The sequence below is a fragment of the Apus apus genome, chromosome 19 (genome assembly GCF_020740795.1).
Source record: "Apus apus isolate bApuApu2 chromosome 19, bApuApu2.pri.cur, whole genome shotgun sequence".
NCBI classification, from domain to species: domain Eukaryota; kingdom Metazoa; phylum Chordata; class Aves; order Apodiformes; family Apodidae; genus Apus; species Apus apus.
Window position 1 is genome coordinate 10,191,474 of NC_067300.1, and position 18,437 is coordinate 10,209,910.

An 18,437-nucleotide genomic window follows, 5' to 3' on the forward strand; every position below is an offset into this window, starting at 1 on the left:
AGTCATGCTGTTGCCCAGAACAGGTTTTTGACCAATACAAGTGTATTGTAAAATGTTCTTTTCTCCTTAGAGGTCAGTTAAAACCCCGAGCATTGCAATGTGGTTGCTTTGAGATCTCTCCCTTTGGCTGCAATTCCTTTTCCATTAGGTATCCCACAGAATAACAAACATTTAGCTTAGGTTAACTGAAACCTTGGGTTAGGTGGTATCAGCGGAGTTCAGTGTGTGGACTTCTGCCTGTAGGGATGGATGCCAGTTGCACGCTTTCGTTTTTGACAAAAGGACTTTAATATCTGCAGAGCCTCACTCCAGGCTCTTACTGGTTTGATCAGTTCAATTCCTGTGGCAGAGGAGCAGTCTGGTATCCAGGTCAGAGAACAAGCTTCTGTGCAGGAACGTGTATTCCAAGATTATGATGCACCTGACAAACAAGAAGACATGAGTATCTTGGTATGACATCTTCACCTCGTGTGTGTTGAAGAGGTTTTTCTGGTTAAGTGTGTGTGATGGTATTAGCTGATGGTGTGAATACAAGTGGAGTCTCTTGTGTTTGCTCTCTGGAATGTCATGGGCTTTCTAGTTTGTCCAGTTTGTTGTCTTGGGGACTGTCAGGGATAGTGATGCCTTTGGGCTTTGTGTGTACATCTGCAGGAGGTGCTTCCCTACTGGAGCAACACCTGGATCACTGGTGGGACAGTCCTCAGCTTTACCCTTGCTTTAAGTTGTTGCCTAAGCAACACAAACCACACCTAGGAAAGAACATGGGTTTTTTTCCAGAATAAGTATTTCTCCAAAAGAGCTTGGATGGAAAAGCCTTAAATTAGAACTAAACGTTGGAATTCACATCCTTGCTTGGACGGTTGTTATCTGCCGTGCAGAGAGGTGCTGAGAGGAGGAGCAGGGCTGTGGGTGGGTGTCTGTCTGTCTGTAGGACCGGCCTGTGGGTGTGTCTGTCTGCAGGACCGGGCAGTGGGTGTGTGTCTGTGTGTCTGTCTGCAGGACCGGGCAGGGGGTGTGTGTCTGTCTGCAGGACCGGGCAGTGCGAGGACCAGCGCCCGCCGCTCTCCGCTGTGGGGCGCGGGGACCCGCCCGTTATTCCCGGTGGCTGCGGGGTCGCGCCGGGTAAGGCATCGCCCTCCATCCGCCGCTGGTGAAATCGGCCCTGCCGAGCCCCTTTTGGGTGGAAACCCGCATTTCCCAGGCTGCGGCCGGCGGGGCGGGGCGGGCCGGCGCTGCCCGGTTCCCCCGCTCCCCACCCCCGGCGCTGGGCCGGGCCGGGGGGCTGCGGCCCCGCTCCCGCCGCGCCCTCCCCCGCGTTCCTGCCCGCCTCCCTCCCCTCCCCCCGGCTCCGCATCGCCGCGGCCGCAGCTCACGCCGCCCGTGCCGGCGCTCGGCCGAGGATGCTCCAGGGCTTTTGTTCCCGGCGGCAGGTAGGGCCGGAGCGGGGGGCGGCGGGGGCCGGGGCGGCGCGGACCGGGAGAGGCGGCGAACAAAAGCGCCGTGCAAAATGGAGCCAGGAGAGAAGGGCTGGACCCCCCTCCCCGCCGCGCATCCCTCCGCCCGGACACAGGAATTTCGGGGATCCTCCCTGCGCTGCCCGGGCCGAGGGCGCGGGGAAGGGCCGGGGAAGGAGCCGCGGCGGGGCCGGGGGGAAGCGCTGTAGCAGGGCGTGGGGAAGCAGGGGCGGTGATGGAGCTGGCGGCGCGGGGGGAGAGGCGGTTCTGTAAAACGCTTTCCCCTTCTCTCCTGTCAGCCTTTGGGAGGACTCTCGTCCTGACTCGGTGAAGGTTCCTCCTCCCTCTGCCCCCAGCCCCTCATCCCTTCTCGGCGAGGCAGCCCACCCAGGAGGGCTTTAATATCAGCCCTCTCGCGTGTGTGAAGTTGCTGACATGACTGGTGCTGGGTCCCGGTGCACCAGCAGCGGCGCGGACCCGGACCTACAGGGGGATTGTGCTGCAGACAATGCACAGCAGCAGCAGCAGCTGGAGCAGCCCTGGGGACTGGAGCTCCGGTTTTGACATTGCTGCACACACACAGCACCAGCCGCAATGACAGCAGCTGCCTGGAGTGGCTGCAGGCAGCAGGCAGGAGCATGAAGTGAAGAGATCACTGCAGTGCTCAAGATGAACTCCTCTTTGGTTGGCAACCAGAGTGGCCGGCCCTTCTGTCTCCTGGCCATTAGCTATTTGGAGACCATCAATTTTTGCCTCCTGGAAGTAGTTGTTATTGTGTTCCTCATGGTGCTGATTATTTCAGGCAACATTATTGTGATATTTGTCTTTCACTGTGCACCTCTGCTGAACCACCACACCACCAGCTACTTCATCCAGACTATGGCGTATGCTGACCTCCTGGTGGGCGTGAGCTGTCTGGTGCCTTCTTTGTCTCTGCTGCACTACCCTATTGTTTTAAGTGAGTCCTTGGTTTGCCAAATTTTTGGTTACGTGGTATCAGTGCTGAAGAGCGTCTCCATGGCCTCTTTGGCGTGCATTAGCATTGACAGATACATTGCCATCACCAAGCCACTGACCTACAACACGCTGGTCACCCCGTGGAGACTTCGCATCTGCATCCTGATCATCTGGCTCTACTCCTGCCTAGTCTTCTTGCCCTCCTTCCAGTGGGGAAAGCCTGGATATCACGGGGATGTGTTTCAGTGGTGTGCCAATTCCTGGAACACCGATCCCTATTTCACCCTCTTCATTGTGGTGATGCTCTACGCCCCTGCTGCCTTCATCGTCTGCTTCACCTACTTCAACATCTTCCGCATCTGCCAGCAGCACACCAAGGAGATCAACGAGAGGCGCGTGCGCTTCAGCTCTCAGGACGGGGAGGCCGGGGAGGCGCAGCCCTGCCCGGACAAGCGCTATGCCATGGTGCTTTTCCGCATCACCAGTGTCTTCTACATCCTCTGGTTGCCCTACATTATCTATTTTCTGCTGGAGAGCTCCAATGTCTATAGTAACCGCGTGGCGTCCTTCCTCACCACTTGGCTTGCCATTAGCAACAGTTTCTGCAACTGTGTCATTTACAGTCTCTCCAACAGTGTCTTTCAGAAGGGGCTTAAGCGTCTCTCGGGGGCTGTTTGTGCCTCCTGCACTAGACAGAGGGTAGCTAAGGACTCCTCTAACTCTAGGAGCAAAAGATCTTCCAATGGGTGTCATGTCTAAGACACCTATCAGCTGGACTGGGAAGTGCAGGGACAATTCTGTAAATTGCAAAATAAATATGATTTTAAGATGTCCAGATGTGCAAAAAGGTTTCTGAGAAATGCTGCTGACTTAGAAGAATCAGGAGCACATATCATTGTGATGTCACTTTAAAAAAGATTCTTGCTGTGGAGGAGGCTGTGGAGTTTCACCTCCATGTTCATGTTTAAGAATAAAGCTGTATCTTGACACTTACCTCTCCAGCTGGTGTGACTGAATGGAGTGGGTGTCTTGAGAGCTTCAGCAAAATGTAGTCTTTCTTACAGCTTTACTAGGTTCTTTGGAGATTCGTGCTTCACATGTAAATGATAGATCTGAAGTGGAAATGTCACAGTATATGGTGTATTACAGGGATTTTTTTAATATATGCCAAAGTATATTGACAAAATGTTCCAGCATCATAACAGAAGGGGCCAAACAATTTGTTTTTCAGTGCTACCTAGACAGGACTTCTAGAGCAGTAGTGAACAATGTGAACATTTCAGTGGGAATTTGAAGCCTTTTTAAGCCAAGGGTGCAGTGGTGTGATCTGAACAGTCGTACGCTTAGGAGGGCTGGTCTGGCTTTCATGCCCTGTGTCTCTGGTAGGATGCATGTGTGTGATCAGAGTATGGCACCTGCATTGTCCTGTTTGTTGTGGAGTAAGAAGAAAAAATGGGATCAGACCAAATTTAGCAGTTAAATAAAATGTGTTTTGATAAGCTAAGAGAAAATAATGTCACTTTGTGACACCAGAGTTGTGGCAGCCACTTGAGGATGATGCCAACATGTGAAAATTATTCTCAAAACAGTGGAGAAATGCCACGGTTTCGTATGTGGAAATTTTCTCAAGAACAGCTTTAAAAATAACATGTCCCCTTTTTTTTTTTTTTTTTTAAATCTAAATTCTTCTGATATTTTACATACTGGAACTTAAGGGGAAAGGAAAGAAAACAATTGTCTTCTAAACAGCTAAGGGAACTATGTTGTAAATTTAACTGTAGTATTTGAGTTATTCATAAGTGCACAGGGCTAAATCAGAGACATTTTTCTTTAGCCATCGTGGGATTAAAGATGGTTTGAATATAGCAGGAGCTAAATCCTGTTGGGAAAGGCATATCTGACTGGTCAGAGTCAGTAGCCAAGAAACAAAATCTCACTGACCACAGCTTTTTCAAGCTAGCTTACATTAAATATTTTTGAGTATTATAATGCTGTTAAGAAGGCAATGTGGTCTTCATTGATTAATTTTCCTAAAGAATATCCCTGTCTTTTTACTGATGCCATATTGGAAAATGAAAGTGAAGCATGTATTCCTGTAGTAGTGGATTACAGCCTGCATTGTCTGATCTCACCCAGTCCCTTGGGCAGGCATGTCCCCATGCCACACCTCTGGCCTGGGGGCAGCTTATGCCACAGCTTGGTGTGCTGGGCTGCTGAGAGCCTGGGGAATTCTGTGAGCTCCTGTGGTACAGTTGGTGTGTGCTGCTGGTTGAAGTGGGAATGAAAAAATAGAAGGGAAAAAATAATTTTATTTTTTAGAATTGGGATAATTCTTTTGGCCAAAGGGAATACTCTGTGTTTTTGTTAAATGGTTTCAGGTCTGCTGCTGTTAGAGATCAAGAGGATCCTCTTCTTAGTACTCTACCTTGTCTCTCCCACAAGCAGGCACGTACCTCTGGTCGGGGGGGAGTTGGTCCTGGACTCTCCTCTTTGGTGCTTTGCCCTGGAGGATAAGAACGGTTTGTGTCAGTCCTGTGTTTGCACATGGAGTGATTGCTGCAGACCACCCTGCCTGCTGCCCATCCACCTTCACTCCAGGACAGTCTTGTGAGGCTGCCCATGAGGAAACAAGGAGAGCAAGAGCTGTGGGATGAAGCACTCCTGACACGGCTTGTACTTGTCAGCTGGTAGACACAAGCTCCTCTTAGGGAGTGCTGTGTGTGCCTATTCCTGGGGAGGATGGGGCAGAACCCCCTGCTCTCGCTGCCTCTTACAAAACACATATAAGTCTTGTATCTTGGTTTGCTTTCAATATATTTCATCCCTAGCCCAAACCTCCTGAGATAAACTTTCTCCTTAGTTGATCTGAAATTTTAGGAGCAAAGGCTGTCCAAACCCTGATGCTTTCATGGTGACACCTCTGGTTACCTTTTGTCATAAGAGAGTGTCTAGAGGCAGGGTTCTGCTGTGGTCCTGGCACAGGACCCCAGGGGTGATGTCTGCAGAGCTCTTCTCTGGAATTTTGGTTAGAGTCACAGACAGCTGGGGGGGAGCCGAGTGTGAGGGTGTTGTGAGTAATTTATAAATGGGATAATAAGTTCATAGCACATCAGCTGGCTAATTGTTCTCAAGAGTTTTGTAGATATTATGGCAAGGGTGGGCTTTGGGGAACAATTTAAGGGCTTTAGTCACTAATATCAAAGTGTGTGCGTGTGGTATTTTTGGAACAGCCTCTCAGGTAAACTCCCAATAGCTTTCCTTTGACTCTTCACCTTATCTAACATTTCCCAGTCTTTGAAGTGATGGATTCTATCATTAAAATAGCATTTGATTAAATTTAATACAAGAATCTGCTAGTGCCTAAAACCCTAAAAATGGCAGTTTGAGGTTTAAGTGGAAGCTGGAGAGCAAAGATTGTTGCTTTTTTTTCATGGCATGAATAGAGGGTTTAAATGGGAGCAGTGTATGCTAGCTTTTTAGAATGTGGAAAATTTTAAAAAAGTGGTTAGGGGTCTAAATGATGGCATAGAGATTTAACTTGAGATGAAGCAGTTGCTACTTCAGCTATAAGCCTAGAATTGTACTTGAAGTGTAGTGGTGGTTGCAGATGCAGATGCATGCCTGCAGCTGTTGTTGCTTTGCAGCTAAGGTTCAGTTATAACATTCCTGACAGCCAGGCTTTTGTTCTGTTGCTTTGCTCATCTCCAAGCCTTCATCAGCTCAGATTATTTTTGTAAGAGGTGAAAAATCAGAATCTGGAAGTCTCCAAGGGATGAGGGTAGAGAGGAGCTGCAGCCAGTTGATGCTTTCCAGTTTCATCCAGTGTTTTTACAGACACTTTTAAATGTTGCCTTAGTAGCTTAGTTGTTGTGTCAAATGTTTCTATTTTTGCATTAATTTATTGTTGTTTGTTTTTTTTTTAATTTAAATTACTTTTTTCCCTTTAGGTTAATTGAATGTTGTTCTAGGTTTGTATGTGATTAGATGTTTTAAATATTCATAACATTTGAGTCGTGTCTTCAGTGCAATTGCATAGGGGTGAATCTTGTTCACTGTGTCAACTGTGGAAGAAATAATTTTGAAATGTATTAACCTTGTTTGCTCAGCAGTCCATGCCACATCCTTCCTCATACAGTTAACATGAGGCTCAGTAGTCCTTTATGTTAGGCAGCAAGTTTTCCAGTAGTGTCACTTTCATCGTGATACAAATGAACCTAATTCTTTCTTGGCTATATTTGTATACAGGTGCCTGGTGCTTTATAAATTGGTAACAAGAGCATTGCACATATAAATGCCACACTGAGGAGATACAGAAATCAAATTACACCTTCATAGAAATTGTGTGTTGACATGATTAAATGAACTAATTTTGAAGTTCCATCTTAGATTATAATTCTTTTATTATTATTATTATTATTGGGCTTATCTGCCTCACTTTCAAATTACTCTGCTAGAAGGTTCAATTTGCAGGTTACAATTCAAGGGCATTTTTTTAGTACCATGGAAAGGATTTCTCTGCACACTTCTCAGAAGATGATAATTTGCTTAATCTACAAGTCTTGATTTATTTTTTTTTATAAAGTTTACTGGAAGCCTTGGTTATGATTGTATTGTCATTTCCCAAATAGACTGGGAGAAAATATGACTTTTTTTATAATCTTTGATCAAGTCAGTTTTTTTTAACTCAACAGATACCTTTTGTGTGAAACAAGGATTTTGCTATTATCTAGTGTTGCCTTTTTTTTTTTAATTTAAGTGTTCCTGGTTTCTAGTGTCTTTATTTATTCTTAGGGGTTTTGTACTTGTTTTTAAGCTTCTTATCAGTCAGAATTTGTTTCTACTAGCTGGAATTCTGACGTGGCTCAGTGTCAGCATGCCAAGGGGCAATCTTGAATATTTGTCAGAAATCTCTGACAAGAAGGAAGTGGTACAACGTAGCAAGGCACAGAGAATCTTGAGAGGTTCTTCAAGGTTGTGTGAAGAGTCTTTCTTGCAGCAAAGGCTTGAGTAGAGTTACCAGAGTTTGATCTTGTGCTACATATCTAGGGCTTCATTCCTTTCTTGCTTTTATAAAGGTTTTACCTGTAAGAAGTCCTGAATTTCAGCAGTTTTCCTGTTCTGAAAAAGACACTTCCAAGACCTGTATGGGATGCGAGATGGAAACGTTCAGTATGCAAATTGAATAAAGGCATTTTTATTTTTTTTAATTTATTGTGGCATTGCCAACTGCTGTAATGTAGGTAGCAGATGTGCTGAACCTTCATGAGTCAAGAAATCTGAAATGTTTCAGTCTTACTGAGTTTACTGCACATCAGAGTTTGAAGTTGTCAGAACTTCTAATTCAGGTTGTGCTTTAAAAACTGCATTTGTTAGGAACTAATATCTGAGCATAGGACTCCACCTTCAGACATTATAAACAAAAGGCACATTTAAAATTTTTCCAATTACTTGGATTTATCTGTTGTAGGTGATTTTAATATTATAAGAAGGGGTGGAGGTTTTGGAGAGTGTTTGTTATTGTTTCAACACACTTTTAGTTCCAGGTAGTTGAAGCACCTGCTATAACATTTCCCTGACCTTTGGTTTTTAGTTTAGAAACTTTTTTCTTCCCTTCTGTGGCTGCAGAATTCAGTGACCCATCTTCCCTTTCCTTAATGTCACTCAAGAGGAACTTGAATTTCACCTGACTGCCAACAGTACCTGAAGTTGGCAAAGTACATGTTTGTACCTGATACCCTGCTGAGATCCAAGAGGTGTAAATGCCTCTGTGGTTTTTATACTTAAATGAGGGAAGAACAGCTGTCTTCCCTTATGTATCTTAAAGGAATGGACACTGCAGATGGTCGAGTTGTTCTGTTGAGGTTTCCAGGAGGGAAGAGACTGGGCTGTAACAGCAGTGGGGAGATGCCAAAGCCCAGCCTGTTGGTCCTCCTGGTGAAGCTGGGCTGTCTCAACCAGCCTGTGTCTTTCCATCCATTTTCTGCTCTTCTCTTTCCATCCCTGTTGCTGAAATTCAGAGCTCTAGAGAGCATGGTTGACATTGGGCTTTTTTTATTTCTCAATCTTTATACCATGAATATTATTGTTTGTATGTGACTGTGATCTTGAATCAGATACTAAATGTATTACTCACTGCCTGGTCCTTTAGACTTCATAATCGCGTGGGCTTGAATCACGTTTGGCTGAGGCCAGGTTGGACCTCAGGATAAGCTGCAGGTGCCCAGCCTGCTGGGCCATCAGGGTTTATAGGCTTTCTCCAGCAGAGTCAACAGCCCCTCCTTGTGATTGATGGGAGAATCCCCCATCATGAAAATAACCCATTTTGCACTAGAAGTGTTCTCCTAAATTCTGGAGGCAACGTTTGTCTTAAAACTTCTCAGTTGTTACTTCCCTTATTATCTGTGCATTGCAGAGATGCCACTTGGGAAGACATTTTCTGCAGATAAGCAAAGCCAGACAACTTAATACTAAAATTATGTCTATAAAATGTTTTTGGAAGAAGACAGCTTTTAAAAATTAAGAGTTACTGTGTGTAAAACCAGGTGCAGTTATATTTAGAGAAAGAATCTGAAGGTTGTGGCCAGTGGAAACAAACAAAGGAAACCATTAGACATTCATGCCCACGCTGATGGTAGGATGTACGCTGCAGTATTGTCAAAAGAATGTAGTATTTCATTTGGGTCATACTCTTTACAATACATTTATTTTTGTAAAGATGGAGTTTAACCTTCTTGCTTTTCTGTGCTGCGCTCTGAGGGCAGCTCATCTGAGCCTCAGGGCTTCTGCACCAGCAGGTTTCCTACAGACCTGGGGCAGCCATCCAGCCCCTCCACTTCAGGTCAGGTGAAATGGGATAACACCAGTATGTGCCATGGTTGCCCATCTGAGGCATTCAAGCAATAGGGAGATAATCTGATGTGATATGGTTTGTTTAGTCAGCTTTTAGGTTTTTTTCCTGTGACACAAGATTTTGTATTCAGGTGACATTTTGCTCATGCAGGCAGCTTTGCTGATGGTTCTCCACTCGATACTGCCTTCTGTCACCTTTCAGTTTTTATTTATATGAAATAAGGCACAATCTGTGTCTATTCTACATGTGTTTAGTGGTGACTGCAAATGGAAGTGTTTGTGGATTTCACCCATTTCTTGTTTGCATCTCTTGAGCTTTTGCAGTTAATGAAAGCATGAATGTAAGTTTACGTTCCTGTGTCCTGATCCAGGCTGTTAATTTACAGCCTCTGTACTTTAGCCATCTGTCTGGTTCCCTAGCTGGTAAATTTGTGGTTACTTCAATTGAGAAACAGGAGTTGTTAAAATCATCTTTGTATTATCCTGAAGATGTTGGGGAGAGCGTGGCGATCACGAGGCTGGTCAAAGGAGGGATGGGCTCTCTCTGGGGAGAGCCCAGGAGGCCCCTTCTGAGACTGTTCCCTCTACCCATGTTGATACCCAGTAGCTTTATTTGCTGAGGAGTTGGTAGAAGTGCTGTGGGGATGCACATGGCATTAGGTGATGTTTGGGTACCCAGAGTTGTGGGGAGTCAGCGATGGCTGAGAGGGGAGTGCTGTGGGGGCCCCAGCTGCCTGGTCTGACTTCTCTTGTTATGAATTTGTAAGATGAGGATAGCAATTTTGTAATTCAAAGCTTTGGCTTCTCTCTGGCCATTACTGGAGATTCTTTAATTAAAAAGTTAAATAAATTCAAGTAACTCCTTGTAAAGATGAACTCGAATCTTGCTGTGCATATGCCAGTCATTCTGAAGTGTTACAAAGATCACATGATACAAGCAATCAAATGCTTAATAAACCAAGTCATTACTTTTATGGTAAATTGAAAAAAGTTCTTTTGGGATTTCAACTGTAAATGAATCCTTGAAAATCAATAATTAGATTAGTAAAGGATGACGTTTTAATATGCTGGCAGGAATATAGAGGGATTTGTCAGGGGAAGCAAAAACAGACTTTGCACTAAAGTGGCTTAGGTATATTTATAGTGCTAGTGATTTTGTGTGTGTGAAATCTTCGGACTATTTTAATATAATGTAAGGCTTTGAGCTTTAGCTAACTCAAGTTGCTCGTTTTATGAAGTTACATTAGTACCACACTGTGAAGTATTTTTAAATATTAGCATTATTGAGTATGAAAAGTATTTCATAAGAACATTTTCTAAAACATTTTCTGTAGATGCTGTCAAAAGAGTTGATGTTTAGTGTACAAAGAAATAAAACCCTGAGGGCTGTAAGGTACCTGTATGTTTCTCATCACCTCAGTTTTTGAGGGCTTAAGTATTTCTTGAGGATAAATTGTTGTCATTAAAACCTATTAAAAATAATGGTGCAGTTAATCCTTTCAGGTAACAGGGAGCAGCGTTACCTCCAGCCATGCTTTTGAACTGTCTGAAAGGATTTGCAATTGCAGATACTGTCTTCACAGACGTGTGTCTTTAGAAATACTGTACAGCACAGTGTTTTGCAAGTTCCTATGCTGATAAATTTTTCTCCATATGTAATGTTTGAAATCTAGTTTCTATTGTAGCTGTAGCATGTAAACACTAGATTCAATTTTGTATTCCTCTAATGAATGCAACAGGATGGAAACAAGTTTGCAGTTGCTAATGATGAGCTTTTTTACTGTTCTTAATACTCGTGGGTATGTCTTTTCTTCAGGGATTTCAAAATTGTATTAGTACTTTTTTTAATTGTTTGTTTGGTTTTTTTCCACATGCTGTTTACAATTAAACTGCAAGCATGGGAAGCTTGGTGTGCATGTGCTTTTAGGTTGCTTTGCTGGGTGCAGCACAGAGGAACGACCTGCCTTTGGAGGCTGCTCGTGTCCCTGTGTCCTGCCTGTCTCCTGACGCCTTCACAGAAGCTCCTGGTGAGATTATTTCAGGGTGTGCTGTGGAAATTGGACATTTGTCAGAGGGACATTAGGAGGAGTTTTGGTTGGGAGACAGTCCAGCTCCTTATATGAGTAGTGGTACAACTGGTAGGTTTTTTTCTGAGTGTTGGTGAAAATGCCAAGAGTAGATAAAATCACAGGTAAGGATGTGTGTGTGTGTGTTTGGAAGAACTTTGTGCACCTTTTAATGCTGGAAATGGTTTTGTATTGATGAGAAAGAGGTGTGGGTGTGAAACCCCTGTGATGAACAACTATGGAAAACAAATCCACCAAAGCAGATGAGAAAAGCCAACAGGTGAATGAGGGCCGGGCTGACCCCTCGGGCTCTCTGATGGTGTGTTTGGTTCTCAGACCATGGGCAGTGTCAGGGTGTCTGTCTGGGCTCCTCGAGGTTCTTCATCTCTGCCTGGGTGGGCTCTGATTCATGTTCTGCAATGGAATGGGGAGATGGTGAAGTTGGGTGTTTTGGTACACAAAGGAAGAGTGGTCGTGGCTCCAGAACTGTGTATTTTGTGCCAACTCTGAATTGTTGTTAAAATACAGGGGAGAGAGGTACTTCTACCCCCTTGGTCTAAGACATTTCTGTAGCTGATTTTTCAGCTAAGACTAATAATAAGAAAAAACTACAGTTGAGCCAAAAATGACAAATGTTACTGATTTAAAATAATACTTGCATATTTTTAAATATTAAATGGAACTAGATAAATCAGAAGCATGTAAATATCTGATGCTGAATCTTTGCATAATTATTTCCAAGAGGTAATTTTACTATGAACTGTTAAAACTCAAATGTATTCTTCCCTTAGAGATGATCTGTACCCCAGCTGTGTCATACATCTCTTGGCTTGTTTCCTTTATGCTGTAGATGTACATACATATATATGTGTATTGTGTGACTGTACAATTACTGCTGTTACATTTGTTGTTTTATAATATACATATATGTATTTTACATATATACATGTGTATGTGTAAATATGTATTTTAAAACAAGCAGTTTAACACGGCAGTAATTGTGTGGTCACACAGTTTAGGGCTTTGTAAAATACGTAATTTTAAGAACGTCATTGTGGTTCTTAGCGAATTTTATAAATACTTTTCTGAATCTGTTATCAGCACTTCCCATCCTAAGAAAAACTGCACATTTTTCAGTGATTGTTCCACAGGTTACATTTTTTGTCTACCATTTGTTCTGGATTGATGTAATCTTGATACTACTACAATTTCAAGGGCTGTTGGCGCGTTTCACATAGACTAGGATTGCCTGTTCTCCAAATACATGGATCATGCATCAACAGTACTAAGTAGCCTTACTTGTTTCGCCTAAAAACTTAGCTAATTTATTTCATATTCTCTCTTTAAAGAGAGGTGACTGGAAGGGGCAGCATATTTTGGGATGCTCCTTCTCTTTAAAGGGAAGCTCAGAATTGAATAGCAGTACTCGTTGATCAGTGATATTATTGTAGCCAAAGGATGCATGGGTGGTTTAATAGGAAGTCTTCGCTTCAAGTTTCTTGATGAAATGTAGTGTTCTACAGAGCTGTGTGAAGAGTGTAGTTTTTTATTCTGAAATGCACTTGTACACTTTATTTGAAAGGTTGAATGGATCATAAATACATTTAAGAAATAAATGATATGTCACATGTTTTCACGTCTTGTCTCGGGTGGCTTCTGTGTAACTGCTGCTGAAGGTGTGTTCCTTGGGGAGTGGGTGGGGGTTTTCCCCTCCTATCTTGATTGCTCTAAATAGGCTTGTACGTAATTCCCTTCCAGCAAACATTCTGTTTGTGCTTTATCCATACAATGATGTAGGGCACTCTAGGCAAACTCCTCTCTATAATTTTCCTGTGGGAAACTTGAGCCCTAAAAGGAAACGAACGGAGCGAAAGGGCTGGAGATCACAAGGGATTCACTTTTATTTTTAGAAATGCACTATATTGCCATATTTGGACTGAAAGTATGTTGTATCAATGCACAATTGTATCAAATTGCAGCTAACCGCTCATTTGTCTAAATTATTCCGGTTTTGTCCACAAATACTGTTTATTTGTACATGTTGTCAGTAAGAGGTAACTGCAGGTAACACCTGCATTCTGCAGGCAGCAGTTGTAGGAAGTTAACAAGTGCATTGCTTTGAAAGTAGGTTTTGTGATACTTCCTTAGGGTCTCAGTAACAGGTGTAATTTTTCTTACCAAAACCTTCTCACAGTGGTTTGGTCGAAGGCAAAGGCAGAAAATGCACTTTGTCTCAAAGTCAGTGTAAATATTTATTGAGGCAATCTTGGGAGTGCCACCAACCTGCAAAACGGACCTGGGGGCACAGTATCCTACCAACATTGAAAACAACTATCAAAAGACCTTTTGATATTTCTGGATGTACTTAAAATGTACAGATCTGCTCAATACAAATTATCCCCGTTGTGCAATATTCCCCTTGTTTTGCTGCCCATGGAAGTTTCAGAGGGTTTGGGCTTTTTCTGCCTGATGCAACTGCTGAAAGCTGCCAGCTGGCTTGTGGCTCTCAAATGGCTTGTCTGGGCCTTGCAGCAACATACCACGTGCTGGTCTGACCCTGGGCAAAGGGTTTGCAATCCCACTGATGGTTGAGTCTCTAGACCCTTCTCACAGTCATCTCTGACCGCCTGACAAAATCCTTGCACAGGCAGTGGGACCTTCCTGAAAAAACTGCAATGTGAAAACCGATCCCATTGTGCTAAGAGTGAGAATGCAGCACAGTTTGGTTCTTGTAGTGGATGTGTTGGGTAACTCACTGCAGTGAGCAAACTTCTATATTATTAATCATTCTGGGTGTGGAAGCAGGTGGGAATCTAAAGTTTGGAGCTCACCGTTTTCATGTAATTCTTTAAGTCAACCTGTGCCTAGGTAAAGCCTTTATTTTCTTATGCTCCCATTGGAGAGAGAGAAGTTGCCAGCAGAAAACTTCCTCTGCTTCTCTGGAGATTTATTATTTCAGTCATTTTTCCGTCACTGTTCCTGTCCATTCAGCAATTCTTTGCTGCTGCTGCTTCATCCTCTTAACTGCTGAAAATTGCAAGTAGATCAGCCCCATGAAGAGGTTCTAGAAACTCCAGCTCTTCCATGTCTTTTAATTGGGACTTAAGCTACAGAAAAAACTTGTGAAGTAACAGTCTCAGGCTGACCACCTTGATTGAGGTTGTACTTGCATTATATGGTTTGCACATCCTGGAGTGTTCCCCAGAAGATCACAAAAATACAAGGAGAATGTCTTTCAAATGTGTCCAGTTTAGGAGATGGGAACCAATACCCCTTTATAGACAGGCAGATACAATAGATGAGCTTTTGTCTGCTGGACTCTGACCTGGTTTCCATAATTAGTCACAGTTTCATTTTAGATCAGCTGGAGATGAAGGTTTCAGTACAACTCCTAATATCTTAAAGTGCTTAAAAGAGGGGAGGAAGGGTATGTTCTTAGTCTGAGCATCTACATTTTCCTGCTTTCCTTTGGAGCACTGAACTGTTATGAGAATTTTAATCTTCACTACACTCACCTCAGTTCTCATGGCTGTTTTCCATTCTGTTTTCTTTATTACTTTCTTTTTCTTCCTGTCATTCTTAGCTTTCTATTTTTCAATCCCAGTTTGTGAAGGGTGTGGGTTCAGAAGGGTTTCCTTCAGTTCCCAGTCCCCTGAAAGCATGAGAAATTGCCCATTGAGCCAATTCTCACAGCAAGGTATAAAAATAGGAGTAAAGAAAAGGTTACACAATGCTTGGATTGCAGCGGTTTGTACTAATGGGGAGATTTCAAAGCCATGGTTTGAAAAACATTTTTTTAAACCTTATCATTTCCGTTAATTTTTCTTTCCCTGAGCTGTTTCAGCTGCAGGAACCAGTGCTACAGATTACTTGAAGAATTGTACTGAGACTTTTGAGTCAAGTGCTGAACAAGTCACGCAAAGCCAGAGAGAGACCACTAATTAGTTCTTTGTAGCCATAACGAGCAATTTGTTTGAGAAGCCGATCCTAAAAGTTTCCAACCAGATGCTTTGCTCTCTGCTATTAAATAAGTGGATTAGAAGGCAAGTGGATTTAAGGTTATGTGGCCATTGCAGCAGAGCACAGGTAGTGCTCAGGGACCCCCTTGTTTGGTACCATGAGCTGGTATTGCAGGGAAAGGTGCCTGTGCTCCTGCAAAGCTGTAATTCAGCCTTGCAAAAGTTATCACTAGGGCTGTGTGCACATGCTTTAAAGTGTTCAGAATTGTGTCTGAACATTGTCTTTCTCTACTTGCAAAACTAGCTGAAGCTGACAGCCAGCCATTATCTTACTTGTCTTTGATGACTTAAAAGGCTTGTTTATATGAAATTTATTCAGCATTGGATTTTGTTTGTTTCTGATTTCCTTGTAATGAGATGGACCTCTTTGGCTTGTTAATTATCAAATTGAAATGCTGAACAGTACTTTTGATATAATTTCCAAAACAATAACTTGATTCTAATAGCAGTGCAGTGCTTTCCTAATGAAATGTATTAAGTCACAGAGAGGAGCATTAACCTTGGATTGAAATCAGAAGAGAAAATCAAGCATTCTGTGGTAATTTTGTTCTTGTTTGCAAAATCAGTTAGTGAAGTAAAAGATCAACTGAAAGCTGTATTTAATGATCCACACACAGATTACATTGTGTACTTTTTCACTATTTTAATTCTTTTTTCTGTTTGCCTGACAGAAACATGGGTTATCTGTAAAACTTTTCTAAAAATAAAGCATTTCTCCACATAGCATCTGGTGTTTGCAGTGCTAACCTGGGCAGTGTTACATGGTAATCTGACAGGTGAAGAAGACAGGCTTTTTTATTTGTGTTCAGTCATTGTCAGGGAAGGCCCCAGACAAAGGAACCTTTGGCCTTTTCACCAGCAGTGGTTGCTCAATGATTATTGTGGCATCTTTTCAGATGATTCTCTGAATGACAGATGAGTTGTATTTGACATAGTGAAAAGAGTGACCAGTTGTAGGCAAAAAGAAGTATCTACAGGCAAACAAGGGGTTTTTGTTTCTGTTTTATCTCAGCAATTTGGATTATAGCAATGGTTATAATAACAAGCTAGATAACAGCTGGATCATAACTGCCTAAAAAGTACAAGATGTTATAGCTATTTAGTCTGAAGAAAAGGAGGCTGAGGGGAGATCTCATCACCCTCTACAACTGCCTGAAAGGATGTTGTAAAGAGGTAGGTGCTGGTCTCTTCTTACAAACAACTGGTGATAGAACAAGAGAAAATGGCCTCAAACTGCACCAGGGGAGGTTTAGACTGGACATTAGGAAGAACTTTTCCAGTAAAAGGGTTGTCAGACATTGGAACAGGCTGCCCAGGGAGGTGGTTGAGTCACCATCCCTGGATGTGTTTAAAAGTTGTCTACATGTGGCACTTGGGGACATGGCTCAGTGCTGGACTTGGGAGAGTAGGGCTAATGGTTGGACTCAGTGATCTTGAAGGTCTTTTCCAACCTAAGTGATTCTATTATTCTATGATCTGTACAAAATCTGAAATCTGATTAATGAGAAATCACAAAATATGGCACAAATTTGTATAAATAGTTCTGAAATTGTAGAGGTCAGTCCGGATTTTTTAATTCAATGTGGTGAGCACAATTTGAGATTTAAAAGACATTAAAATTGCCTGTTACATGCTGGGTAAATTAAGTGTTTTAAAGACAACTCGAGTGAGTGATTCCTGATGTGTGCTACTCATAGAATAACTGAGACTGGGACTTCTGGAGTGCTATGAGCTGTGGCTCAAATGACTACACTAGAAATAGTTTCAAACTGAACTGAAGGAGGTGGGTCAGGAGATCTCACTTGGTCACGCCTGGTATTGGCAGACACCTCAGAAAACCTCAGTGCTAGAATGGCACCTGCTTATTTTCCCAGTTGGAATGTGAATCTGTTGTGGAGAACACATTAGTTTAAGCTGGCCATCGTTGACAAATGCTTATGGGTTCTCATGATAAGTGTGACACAAACCTCTTCCTTCCATATTCTGGAAACCTCTTTTCAGGATGCTTCTCCAAGGTAGGAGCAGGATTCCTCCTAAGCCATCCTCAGCAGTACTGACAGTTCCTGCCTGATAGGGGGGGCTATCTGAGGCCAGTATTGCCAGCTAATTTAAAGGAGATTTTTTTGGGTTTTAAATCGTTCAGTTAGAAGTCTGAAGGAAAAAGCCTTGAGATTCCCTTTTACTGGTTACTGTATTTATGCTTTGTCAAATTCCTTTCATCTCTGCCCGGAGTTTTCACTGCCCTTTGTGTAGGACCTGCCCTCGATGCAGACTTGCTTGGTGTTCCTCCCAGTGGGACTTTTCAGTCTATTGTTCACATTTACTGGATTTTTAATTGTGTGGTATTTGTTATTGTGCAGCTTCCCAGCCGTCTGGGGCATCCGAAACTGATGCCATCAGAGCAGTGGGGAGAACCAAGTTCCACCTTCCTTATGCTCAGACAGGCAACTGTCCCTGCTTTACATTGTTTTACTCTGCAGTGCTGTCTATATTTGGCCTGTACTCAGTGTTCTACTTTTCTGTTGTCTAGTTCTGTGGAGGGGATGAAGAGTGGTTTCTGTAGCTGAAACTAAGGGACAGAATTTTGGGAATTGTGGACAGCAGCGTGCAGCTGTTTGCAGTTGAGTGTTACTGTCCACAGTTGAGAGATGACAAACGTGACTGGGCAGTATTTGTGTTCAGAAGTCTCCAAGGGAAGGCTGCTGGCTGCCTTGCAATGTCCCGGAACGCTTCTGTGCGTGTGCTTTTTCTGCCACTCGCTGACCATTCCCAGATGTGTTTGGGGAACCAAATCTATCAAGACTAGGATCTGGAGCTGCCAGCCTGCAGGCAGTCTGTTCTGGTTGAGTGTTCTGTTAAATTTAGAACAGTGCACAGAATACAACGCTGATCTCCTAACTCTCAGTCCTAGCATATTGTCATTTATATTCTTTTGATGTGTTTTAATTTGCATTTCTTTTCTTTTTTTCCTAACAGGAGTCTCCACAAGACAGTGCAATCACCCGGGACATCAATCGAACGTTCCCTGCTCATGATTATTTTAAAGATACCGGGGGAGATGGCCAGGACTCCCTGTACAAAATATGCAAGGT

General features: G+C 43.1%; 2 protein-coding genes across 5 annotated transcripts in view; both read left to right on the plus strand.

Annotated features, from left to right (window-relative positions):
- The window catches only part of RABGAP1 (RAB GTPase activating protein 1), a 67,166-nt gene that overhangs the window by 32,633 nt on the left and 16,096 nt on the right, over positions 1-18,437 (plus strand). For all 4 annotated transcript variants that reach the window (XM_051636262.1, XM_051636265.1, XM_051636263.1 and 1 more), the window contains one exon: positions 18,322-18,435. In XM_051636262.1, coding sequence (XP_051492222.1) covers positions 18,322-18,435 — 114 coding nt within the window. The remainder of the gene's footprint in view (positions 1-18,321; positions 18,436-18,437) is intronic.
- GPR21 (G protein-coupled receptor 21) lies at positions 1,319-3,624 on the plus strand. Its single transcript, XM_051636266.1, has 2 exons — positions 1,319-1,430; positions 1,754-3,624. Exon 2 carries the CDS (start codon positions 2,124-2,126, stop codon positions 3,168-3,170), a length of 1,047 nt encoding a protein of 348 aa, XP_051492226.1. The 5' UTR covers positions 1,319-1,430; positions 1,754-2,123; the 3' UTR covers positions 3,171-3,624.